Source organism: Scophthalmus maximus, chromosome 10, assembly GCF_022379125.1.
Source record: "Scophthalmus maximus strain ysfricsl-2021 chromosome 10, ASM2237912v1, whole genome shotgun sequence".
Classification (NCBI taxonomy): Eukaryota; Metazoa; Chordata; class Actinopteri; order Pleuronectiformes; family Scophthalmidae; genus Scophthalmus; species Scophthalmus maximus.
Window position 1 is genome coordinate 17691408 of NC_061524.1, and position 13163 is coordinate 17704570.

General features: G+C 41.1%; 1 protein-coding gene across 1 annotated transcript in view; it reads right to left on the reverse strand.

The window, feature by feature from the left end:
• Positions 1-6700, reverse strand: part of neurl1ab (neuralized E3 ubiquitin protein ligase 1Ab) — a 30362-nt gene extending 23662 nt beyond the window's left edge. The window contains exons 1-2 of the mRNA XM_035606597.2: positions 6389-6700; positions 1188-1429 (exon numbers count right to left, since the gene is read on the reverse strand). Of these exons, the coding sequence (XP_035462490.1) occupies positions 1188-1429; positions 6389-6422 (276 nt within the window). The 5' untranslated portion in view covers positions 6423-6700. The remainder of the gene's footprint in view (positions 1-1187; positions 1430-6388) is intronic.
• Positions 6701-13163: the final 6463 nt, after the last annotated feature.

The window sequence follows — 13163 nt, forward strand, 5'->3', positions numbered from 1 at the left end:
CAATCGTATTTGAGCTTGGACCAGCATTCCCATCCACAGTAACGAGCCGCTAATGTGGCTAAAAACAACATTTGTTTTAAGCAACCTGAAACCAGCTACCTTGGTATGTTTATCACCTGCAAACGATTTTTGTCTTATTTCGAACCTCTATTTACTTTGCATTTACCGTGCAAGATAACAGTATCCCTCACATGGCAATGCTTGCCCTGCTCTCTCACTTTCGAGACATAGATGGCCTGATAAGTGAAGTGGAAACGTGTTCTAAGCTGCTGCTGCTTTGGCCCACACAAGAGCAGGGAGAGAAAAGAGAGAAAATGAAAACAGGGGAGCAAAGATGGGGGATGAAAAGACAGGGAGAGAGGGGAGGAGGAGAAAAACAAACACACTGAAAGAGAAGGAAAGAAAGAGTATCAAAGTTTGTCTTAGTTGCTCACTTCTCTGTACTTACTGATATTACAAAGTGAGGTGTAGACTAATGTTGATACTGCAGAATCTTGGTATTAGTATAAAAAAAAATCAGTTTATATCTTTGAATGAAACAGGGAAATTATGGAAGCCAACAAAATGACTAATGTTAGTCATGGTGTGGCCTGGTGACCCTGTTAGCGGCATCATGTTTAGCAAATTATTCCTACATCCAGATTTATGAAAGTGTATGCATTTTCTTTTGCATTTTAACAATTTGGTGAGACTGGTTCCTAATAAGTATTAAAAAAACATGGTTCATTTGTTAATTTTTCCATTTTCTGAGGTTATGCAGGTTCTTTTTTTCCTAAAGCTTTGTTACATTACCTCATGTCACAGTAGATTTTACGTCGCTGCCTCAGAAATCTTTTATTTATTCTAATTACAAAGTAGACAACTGAACCAACTTGGACCAATACTGGCTTAATTTGACCCAGCTCATGGGTAGAAATCTACCAAGACACCTTTGTTTTATCCAGTGTTAGTCTTGTTTTTATATTACTATTATAATTTGGTTATTCACGCGAGATTAAATTATGGTTGCAAACTGTTATATTCTACGCTTGCTCATTTTAACCTTATATGCCACTATTTTCTGACAGTTTCTGACAGTTTTAATGTCAAACGCACAAGTAAAAATACATTTGTGACAGTTTAAGGTAAAACTCAAGCCAGTGGGCGAGAATAACCACATTGCAGTTTGGGTTGAAAATGTCCTCTACCTTCAGTCGAACTTGCTCATACACAGCGATAGGTCTGTTGCTGAAGGTGATGGCGTTACAGAAGCTGGCCTGTCTCTTGACGGTCCTCTGGGACATGTCCATGACGATCTGCGAGCCCTTGGTGCTGGGGTGGAAGAGCAGAGGGATGGAGGACAAACTTCCGCATGGCTGCATGGGGAGGCAGCGCTTGGGCTTGTAGTGGCATCGGTGGGATGCTGCAGGAAACGGTGCGTTCAGAGAATCTGTGTCGGGAAAGGAAAGTGGCTGCTTAGTTTGGAACGTGGTAGGCAGCATAGACTACATTAACCTGGAAAACAATTTACAGAATTTATATTTAGAATATGAGATTAGACAGTCTGTACCACCATAGGCTTTGTTTTACTTAATGTGAAGACGTCATGTCACATTTTCTCACGCATATCTTAGCTCCTCCTGTAACAACAAATTAAGGACACATGCACTAAAATAATCTAATTCATGTGATCAAGGGAAGACAGTAGAGCCACACACCCACTGTGAGAACACTGTGCAGGGTAATTGACATGCAAAAATGTCCTTGGACGGAAAATGAAACACAAGGACAGAATTGCTCCCTTGGTCATGTATTTACACAGAAAAATACAGCTGCGAGAAGTTCATACAAAATGCTCTAATTTCAGAAAATGGTCATTTCCAGTAACACCCAGGGCTTTCTGTTATTCCTAATCTTGCCAATTTTCAACTGGTGTGTGCTTCTTTTGTGGATTGTTTCTTTCTGTGCTGGAACACGTTTGTACAATGGAGAGTAGAAAGTGGTGAAGTAAGCAGGGCGAGGATAAAGAAAAAAAAAAGATTTCAAGATGCAAACAAAGCAACGTTTATAATCTGAGGCATGGCTGGTATAGGTTACTGTATGTCCAGTTGTGACTCATGTTTTATTGAGCACAATATCTACAGTATGTGTAGCCACTACCTGCCTCATCAGGGAGAAAAAAATGAAAATTACCAAACTGAATATACATTATCTGACAGTGACTGACAGAACATCTGACTCCACATGTGGCTGAGCTTTTGCATCTTTAACACTTGCGACCGCGTGAATCATGACTTACAATAATAAGTAATGGAGCTATGCATCTTTTCTTTCACATAAAATCTCTCGTGTTGGGATGAAGATTGATAAGGAATATGCTAAAAGTGATCAGAAGCTTGATTTCTCACTCCCTTCAGTTAGGACCAACTCTCCCCATTTTGGATTCCACATTTCTCTTCAAAGCACAACGCCAAGGTCACTTCGGTTTAGTGAGGGAGGCATTTTCTCACTGACATCGGGTTCTCATGACATGCAAGGCAGGGTTATCTCAAATTGAACAAATGTCATCAGGTGATTTAAAAAAATAATAATTTCTGTCCCACAATGCTTTAGCCCTCGTTACAATTACATTTAGACATTTTGAAGTGCTATAGAATCGAGCCAGGCTGCCAAGACTGGATGCCAAACAATTAATTTAGGCCTAATTAACACATCCTTCTCCTTGAGGACTGCATGTATTTTCACACTTACATTTGGAAAACTGCGTGGGAGCCGCTTGTGTTCGCCTGTGAGAGAAGTCGACTTTATGAGCCCTTTGCTGAAAGACAGCTATTCATGCTGCTTATTGAGTGACCTTGAAGGGTCAATGGGTTTATATAGGACCCTGGAGACGAATCAATTAGGACTGTCAGTAGTGGCAATGACTGATCACATGACTTCTGACACCTGGTCCGTTATATATGTCACCGTTGTTCTGGAAGGTGTGAGCTGCGGGTGAAGACATAGAAATTGTGGAATTGTATTAAACTAGAAATGCTCTCCACTGGGCATCGTGTGTTCCTGCAGAGTCTCTCCCCCTTTAAATCCCAATCAGAGAGGCTCTGCCAAGTGTTCTGGGTTCAGCACAGTGTAATTGTTAAGATCTTCGCATGCTCTTGTCGCCGCAGAACAATGCTGAATTGTACTCTGTGCACAACAGTGGTCTTAAATGAAGTCATAACAAATCCTTCAACCATATTGCGTCCATGATGTCATGTCAGACATGATGTCTTCAGGAAAACAAAACTGGGCTGCATTGTACTCAATGAGAGACTGAACAGAGTATTTCCTGTGAGGTCTGAAAACAGAAGCAACACCTCACAGGCACTGTAACAATACCCCTGCTTCACCAGTTTCAAATGTTTTCTTCAGTCCTGACAAAACTAATATCATATCTGCTGTTGTGAATTTGAGTTTTCCCGACTTTTTTGCAGGAGGAGCTTCATTTTCACATCCCAGGCGAGGTTGAACGGTCTCACCGCGCTCAGAGCACACAGAGGGCTGTATAAACCATTAATGAGGCCAAATAAGTAAATAAACGGATAAATAAAAATACCACAGTTGATTTACTGGATACGACAGGTGGGCTCGAGACGAAAGTGCTGATGATACAGTGGCTGTTGAAGGGTGTTTAAAAAAGTCATGCAACCTGGCGGACATGCCAGGGTAAACAGTGACCAGAGCCCTGTCATGATAAAAGAGGTGCCTTGACAAACGTCAGATTTAACGAAGGATAATGTTGCTTAATGCGCCACCGCACACAATGTGACTGCCTTCGCTGTCATTAATTGGAGAGGACAAACAGTGCAGACACAAAGAGTGGCCCTGGCCAGTGTCACCCGGCCTCCGACACTCCTCTGTGCTTGATACCCTTAACAGAGGCCTTAATGTGGTGACGTTAGTGTCAAGGTGAGTAGCACGCCGGCAGCAGCCTGAGGAGCCAGAGGGCACGTGTATGTTTTTATCTTTTACAAATATGTCATTGCTTTTGTGCTTTCAATGGTTCAGAGATGAACAAAAGTGATGCACAAATACTTAAAAAAAAACAAATAAATATCTTCATGTAAGTCTGTTTATGAAAAGAAAACATCTAATCTTTAAATTCAGGTTACAATATTGTTTTTAGAAATGTTTCACCTTCGTGATTTAAAGCAGAGAATTTATCTAACATACGTGTAGGCTATACTGCAGGTAAAATAAAATTCTGTTGTGTATGTACAGTAAAGTGTATAGAAAGTATGGAATGTAGTGTAATGTTTAAGGTTGCAACTAGTATTATCAAAATGTCAATTATAGTTGTTTTTTTGAAAAAAGTTTTAAAAAAAATGAGAGTGACATTTTCAAATGTGTGTGGTGCTGTTGTTGTTGTTGTTTTTTGTCTGAGTAACTGTTCAAAACCCAAAGATATTCAATTCCTAGGAATAACAAGGAAACAATCATCCCCCCAAAAATAAATAAAATAAGAAACAAATCACATTTGTGGAGCTGGAACCACAGGATTCAGTTCTTGATTAATTGATTCATTAACTAACCGTTGCAGATCTAGTGATGTTAAATAATAGATCTGCAATGCTTATTGCTGTCCTCTAAATGAATGGATATCACAAAACTGAAACACACATTTTTATTGATTTAGTTAATAAGAGCTAAGGGTCCCCGTTATGCTGGGATATTCATTAAAGACCTTTAGAACACTCAACGCATGAAACGCATCTCCTTTCTTTGAAAAAAAACCCCCCTCTTTGCTAAGGGAACTAAACGTCAACAGTACAATCATGCAGGTTTGCCAAATGTGGAGAGGTGAGAGCTGAATGATTCATGAGCCCTTGAGCTGGACGGGGCCCCTGACACATGACAGGGATTAAAGATATTTACATTTTTGGGGCCCTGATTGAACTCTTGTCAGAGGGCCAAGAATTTCTAGCAGCGCCCCTGGCAGGTCCTTCTGAGTGAAATTGGAAGAATTGGACTATGTGGATTGGCCTGTGTCCAGCTGTCCATCTGGGAAACGAGACATGTTTACTGTTGCCTGGTCATGTACTGTGTACATCTGCCAGAACAAATCAAACCCCAAATTTCACTATAAAGTATATGTATCTGCTTTAAAGCCAAACGATATGATCAAAATCAGCCCCATGCAAAACACAACGTTATCAGATAACCTCTTGCCAAGTCACTGCAGGCCAACTCATCATCATTCAGAAATGAGCACTGCATCCAACAAAAGTTAATAGAACACTATCAAGTATGACTGCAACTTTTTCCATCATTTATCAATCCAATAACTAGTATTTTTGACCAATCCATTATTTTTGTCCATGAAATATTAGAACATAGGTGACATTTTAACCCAACTTATTGTTTGTTTTGTTCAACCAACAGCCAGAAACTGTTTATATTATATATAATTTACATTATAAAGCAGAAAATAATCACAATTCAAATAATTGTGACCAAATAATGTTTGGCTCCTTTTTTTTTTAAATGGCTGAAAAAGTTATTTGATTATCACAATTGTTGTTGATACATTTTCTGGCAACCAACCAAACAATAAATCAACTGTTGCAGCTCCACACTAATCTTCAATGCATAAGTTGTTGTCATGCAATGTAAAGTTAACAATCAATAAACATAAATGATGAGTCAAATACACTCTATCATCTCACTCGTGGGACTTTTGGAAGTTATTTAGTGTAATTGTACAGTGCACGTTGTGATTATGTAACACAGTCAGAAAGCAAGTGAGAAGTACCTTGCTTTGCAACAATAATGAATCGAGTTTGCACTGTAAAACATCAAACTATCTAGTTATGTTGCAAGAATTAGGCAATGATAGCATGGACTGACTGAGATGTAAATATTGATACATGAAAGAAACCAATGCACCTGTTACCTACCATCACTTCAGACATGTACAGTATGCAACCAGTTGATAGCCCGTGTGAGACAGGTACAACCATCCAAGGACATGAAGTTACAGTATGACACTATTTGCGTGATCACTTTCAACTGTGGCCCATAAAAGACAAAATGACAAAAAAAGAAGTAGCCATGAACACGACTGAGAAACTTGCGTCTCAGACTTGGTTTTCTTTTGTTTTTGTTTTTTTTGTATTTATAATTCGATGCTGTGGAGGTTTATCCCTTTTTGAATAAATAAACAAATATTAATAAAAACACGTCTTGTCTTGTCCATATTCCCCCCTGCCAGTCGTGACTCACAGCAGGTGCTCAAACTCGGCGAGAGCCACCACTTCTCATTCATGTCAAGCAGCGCGCACGGCTCCCGTGCACGGCGGCCGCCGACGGAGCGTCGCCTGCGGCCTCGTTCACGACGAGGAGTCCGCCGCGGCCGCCCGCGCGTCCTTACCGTAGACGGCGCCTCTGGTGATCTGACCTCCCATGGCTGCACGCGGGCTGCGCTCACCTCTCCCGCGACCGGCGGCCGGATCCACGGCTATTCGCGCACGCAGCCGCGCGTCCTCGGCGGCGACGTTGTCATTACAGCGGACGAGACAGCGACAACAGCAACAACAACAACAACAACAACAACAACAATGGAAAAAAAAAACGAAGAGCAAAGTCCCGCCACCGCGGTGATTCGGCTGCGGGCTGGGACCGTCCGACGCCTCGGCAGCCAGCGGACACGACGCGCAGCGGCTCCCTCCGGTCCGCGCACAGAGCCCGCTGAAATTAGCATAAAAGGTGGTAGTAGGGGGCGGGGCTTCCCGGGGAATATTGACGCTGTCCGTTGCCAAAAGGAGAGGAGCAATAAATCACCATTATTATTATTATTATTATTATTATTTTTTTTCCCCATGCATGTACTCTCAGAGGGACGTCTCAGTGCGTGTTTCCTATTTTGGTTGCTATCAGACACGTTTAGTCCTCACTTTCTTCAGTTTATTTATAAAAGTATATGAAGGGGGGCAGCGCATTTATATATATATATATATATGTGATGACAATAAAAAAAAACAAAAAAACTTGAGGTTTGAGATTCTGTGATTGAATTAATAAAGTGCAATTTCGCTCAGGTTATTGCCTGGTGTCATCTCGACTTTGCCTACATTAGTGGGGGGAAAAAAATTACCAGTCAGAATTAGGTTAATTGCTGTTGTCAGGTAGAATTCTGCATCTCTAACATATAGTAAAAAAAAAACAAGGTGAAGGGAGACTAGCTGATGGCTGACCTTTCGACCGATCGCAGAGCCGTTGACAGCTAAGCTCTGCTGTGTCTTGCTAGTGGCAGGATATGTTGAGTAGTCTGCTAACATTACAGTTCTTTTTGCAAAACTCTGACCGCAGCCTGCACAGCAGCAGTTCATGTGGACCAAACTCTAAGTCGTGTTTCACTGCTTGAACGCAGTTTTCAAAAAAAGTCCATCCCATGGCTTTAACCACAACCTGCACAACAATGTGGATTTACAGCACTTTGTTCGAATGCTTTACACACTGCTGTCAAAACTGTTAACCACACATTCAAAACAGAATGGATTTCAGCCTGGTGCATTTCAAGCACTGCTTATTGCAATTTCAGCTGAAAGTCTAGGGTGTCTTGTCTTAGACTTGTTAGTGAACACAATGCAGTACCAGTTACAACTTTTGACTGGTACTGCATTGTATATATATAGGGAAACCTTTAGAAAGACTTTTTTTTGGAAATGGACTAAGGAAGACAGGTTAGGTGGAAGGAGAAGTGTGGCAGGGAGAGTGCAGATGCGTAGAGGAATACCTAGAAGAAGACAAAGAGCTGTAGTTTCTGATGAAATAAGGGGGCTACACTAATAGACCATGTTGTGAATCATGGTCTCTCATTGAGAGAGGCAGGGTTTAGGGTGCAACTCGAATCTGCAAAGATCTACAGTTGCATCTGTGATGTGGATTTTCCACAGAACAAACAGGACATATGTTGATGAAAACTTGTTGCCTGATGCTGGAGAGGGGCAGGAATAGACAATTCAGAAGACGGCAGGTGGATCACGTTGCTTCAGTATGGATACATTCTTGCGAGTGGAATGGTCAGCAGGCTCTGCAGATCCATTGTAGTGGGATGCACTAACAATAATTAGAAAGTGTGTGTACGTGTGTGTGTGTGTGTGTGTGTGCGTGTGTGGGTTTCCTTCCATCATTTCAACTTTAATTGTTTGCTGATTCACGTTTGTCTAAAGCCAGTATATTTACTCAACATAGTAATGTTTCAACAAGTTCTTGGAAGCTAGTGGGACGTTGCATGCCAATGTATTATGACAATGGATTTTCCACAATGACCAGGCAAAGGCATCACTGGCTTCAGGCTTAGTGTGATAGTGTAACTGAGAATTAAGGTCCGGACAGCCTGACTGAGTAGTAAATTACATTTTTTTGTGGGAAAAAAAGGCACACAGCTATTTAGATTCAATGCAACTTTTCCAAAGTGTCAATTCATAAATCACTGCCAGACAAGATCTACCATCAAAAGTGTAGTTTAAAAAATTTCCATCAAACGGCGCATTTTTTATGTCCTTCACCTTTTCCCCATAAAATAAAGGGAGAACTAATCAGGGTGTCTCTGAAGTGTCTGGCTTCGGGGTTTCAGAGTTGGCAGTAATGGCCCTGGTTCCCAGCGGGCACCTCTCAGCATCCACCCTGTCATCTTCGCTTTTACACAACTTGCGTTGGCAGCCGGGGACTGTGAGACCCTTTATTGGCTCGGTACTGTAGCACGAGCTATATTCTCATATTGTTTATACAAACTGATTGCGGTCTTCTCGGCTATCTGTTAGCAATTTGCAACATGGGTAAAGCCATACAGTACAGCTCTGGGTTTGTCATGCAGCATTTAAGTAGCGATGTTTTAAATGAAAAGTGGTCAAACATATTTTATTTGTCACAGGGAATTGAGATGAACTAAAAACATCAAAGCAAACAGTGTGGACAGAACACTGAAGAATTTATGACACGAACCCTGTGGCTATGGCAGTCACACTTAATGGAGTTCGACATGCCACCTGATCACTGGGCTGTCAAAATCTGGCTGGTCTGCAACACAAGGAAAAGTATTGTTCACTGTGAAATGATAAATCACGATGCCTTGTTTCCTGCAGTAATATCAAAGCAGCATGCCCCTAATCATGCACTGAGGAAGGTTGCCAAATATCTTGCAATTACAAAATATCAAATACAAAACACAAAAAGCTAAATATTTACAGTGAAATTGGGCTTCAGTTCCCCCATGACTTTGCTGCAAACCAAAATGAATCAGTCATTGGATTTACAGTATGCACATTTCTAGAATGCAGATAGTGGTACATCATCTCATACAGTGTTATTACCTGTGATCAAACGCTCCTCTGACATGTTTTGTACACTACATAGATACAAGATACACAGACTGACATATGCAATCGTTTTGTGTCTCTCAGAGGTTGTTTTGTGTCTTTTTGTTGTTGTCCTGCGTCTCTTGGTGGTCCTGTTACTGACCTTTCAACAAGTGCTAAGAGTCACTTCAAACACAGACTCCACACAGGTCCAGAGTCAAGGGTCTGCTGGACTTGTGCCCAGGCCTGGTCAGTCATCCATCCATGCACAGAAGTCACAGAATACATATACTATTCATCATTTTGTTTTCATTAGTGTTCAATCACCTTAAACTATGACCTGCTGTATTTGCGTTATCTTCGAATTACCTTTACATGTCTATATAGGGAGTGGATCCCTTTCATGGAGCTGGTCACTTTGAACAATCATGGTCTAGAATTAACAAACCGAACACTGCCTCTAGAGGGCCTCTTTATGCATTTTTACCTGAAGCCCACCACCGACTATGCTACACACTTGGAAAAGGAGGGGTATTCAACGGCTAGATGTCAACACTGGTCCTTTAAGCTTCAAAAACTGGCTTCATATCATAGGTTAGCAAATATCATATTCTCAGCACTTAATAATCAAATGATTTTTATTACCTATTTATGTATGGAATTGCTTGGAACCTTTCATTCCTGGATATGCTCTACACCCTGATTGAACACACTGACACGTTCTCCCGCAGTAGATTATTTCTAGATGGGCGCCTGGCAGTCAGCAGCTGCCTGGTGGGGTGTGCTGGCATGGGGCCTCCACAGACATCTTGACAGACTTGTTCGAGGCAGCTGTGTGCATGCCTGCTCTCTTCGGGGATGATCCATGCTGAACAAAAACACTATTCAACTGAGAGTTTGGCCCCTCGCCCCGGAGCCATATGCAAAACATTACAAGGCAACACTAGAGCATCATATGATCCTCAACAGGGGGGTGTCAACAGAGAAGGAACCCCACCCAGCAGGCATGTACCAGAGGTGAAATCAAGTTGTCACGTCGCATTGAAATGTGACAGTGACTTTACAGATCATGAACTCATCACAGGGCTAACTGTAGCCAGAAGGGACTCACAGCATCCAGCTAAGACTGTCGTTTAGATTATCCCACTTTAATTCTTTCTACAACAGCTGTTTTGGGGCTAAGGCTTGTAGAGCTAACAAGAAGAACTTAGCTTAGCATAATGAGCTTGGTTTAGATTTTATTTTGCCTGATGTTTGGTGATGGGCAGCGTCCCAGAGCCTGTGGAACTGATCATTGATGAGATAAGAAAGTGTTAAAATACCCGAGGTGAGAAGCTAACATCTCATAGTATCTTATAAAATAGGGCAACATTTGTTCATCTCAATAATCATCCAACATGACAGTATTGTAAAACCACTGCTCTCCATTGTTACCATAATTAGTGTATGTGTACCTCAAAGGGTGATGGATAAATGTGCCACTCAGCACAATTTGCCACTGACTCCTGGATCAAAACAAATATTTTCCATGTAACTGAAAGGCAGGACCACAGCATAGACTGTGGTGTTTTCAGTGTTACTGTACTTATATTCATCATCATTGAATATATACTTTGCTTCTACTGTTTATGATAGAGCTGCTATTATTAGTGGAGCTCTGCTTGTGGCCACTACTGAAGAAATAAATCTTCCATGAATCTTACTTGTAGGAGTTTTATGTACATTTGCACAACAGGGGTAATGTTTTCTTGTCATGAGTCTCTTGACTGATGTTCTATGTACGTTTCAATTTTAAATCCTTATATTGTAGAGACTGATGCTGTGCTGTCTTTAACTCAATTCTGCTTTAAAAACTAAACTAAACTACATCCTTTGAGCGTTTTGGTCTGAAGTCTCTCACTGCTCATGGAGTCCGTTTCTGACAGTTTGGACCCGTAGCTGGCTATGGCAGCTGCTGCTGGGTTGCTGCCCTTCCACGGCCCTGTCCAGCTCTCCTCGTGTAACGGCCCGACTCCTGGTTATCTCCTCCATGCTCTTGAAACGGAGCGTGGAGACGCAGCAAACCTGGAGGAGCTGGAGTATACCTGTGCAAACGGGCTGGGCTGCAGGTACCGCCTCATGCTACCAGTGGTGACAAGGACACTTGAAGAAAGCAAGACCATAGAAGAATCAGTTAGGAAGGATACGTGGAGAGCAATTGTCTGTGTCCACCACATGTAAAACCGGAATTTCCCATCTTGGGATTAATAAAGTACCTATCTATCTATCTATCTATCCGTCTATCTATCTATCTATCCATCTAAAACCATTCCCTTTTGGGCGGTTGCCTTGCTTTTGTTGCATGTTTTGTCATTTGCACAAAAACAGGTGATATTGATCCACAATCAATTGTGCTTCCTAAATGGACAAATTGATATCCCTGAAGTTTAACTGACTTGGTGTTATACTGTGACGATAAAGTGTGCCCTTAACATTTTTTCTAGGAGCACTGTAGGTGTGCATGCATGTCCTTCCGTCCTGGAAGAGGGATCAATCCTCTGTAACTCTTCCTGACGTGTCATTGGGGCAGTTTTTCCTCTTCTCATTGGGTTCACCTAAACTTACCAACTACAGCTATACCCTATTAATTTAAGAAACTGTTATGTAATTGGTTTCTTCTCACCTCGTTCTCGACTAAAATGTCAATAACATGTTGCCCAAAATGTCAAGCTGTTAAGACTTGAATTGGACGTCTAACTTACGACTTGACTAGACGTGCCTCAAAAGACCACACTATTTGTTAGTAGAGTGATGCGATAAGTCATATTCTGAATTCTTTTGATTTCATGTGTTTGCTTTGTCGTAAAATAGATTCATCATCACGTACTCACCCGCATGTAACTGTACTCAAAATTCCAGGGAGTCTTGTTTGAATAACCGTCAGACACACCCTGACCCTGAAGTTGGAGGAGCCACAAAACAGCAAAAAATGTCCATCATATTTCTCAGTTGTTTGTTGTTGAACAATTGCACCATGGGTCATCCCATTTTTCCCTCAGTGATTACACTTTGTTGTAAAAGGCAGCAACAGCCACACCAGACCACGTCACCAGAGTACTGGAAAATAATGAGGTACTCTGGGAAATTTGATAGACATTTTACTTCTGCTCCTATTCCTCTTTATCCGCTCTATCAAGACAAGATTGTCCCATTAACACTAGCCGATGACAAGGGCTGAATCACCTAGTATCTAAAACTTCACTAGAGTTTTATGGCAGATGTCTTCCTAGTTGTAGGGTCCCACTATCTGACCTTGATATAGCCTTCCCTTTTTTAATTAGTTCCATTTTGCTGGCTATATTAAGCATATAAAGTTACATTTTGTGGTCCTGATTGGTCACAGAACTTCCAATGCATTTCTCAAAGTTTGGAATTTCTATATATATATATATATATATATATATATATATATATATATATATATATATATATATATATATTGTCTGAATGTGACAGAAAAAGCGCGGTAAATAAATAGCAGCGCTGTATGGATGTGTGTGTGAACTGTAAAGCACTTTGAGTGGTCGATAAGACTAGAAGAGTGCAATATAGAGACAATCCATTAACTATATACACTTTAAAGTTTGAGAATTTGGAGAGCTCTTCTGTTTAGTGCAACACAACCTTAATCTTTATTCCTTTTAGGATGATTGCTAACCATTGTCACAAACCTTACAACAGAACCTGAAAAGAAAGTGCACAAAAACCCACTGTATCTATCTTCTTGTTTTTTCTCCATTTATCTTTCTTGCAAGTGGCCTACTGAGCTAGTTTAGAAGGTATGTCAGTTGCCAAAAAAACACTGCA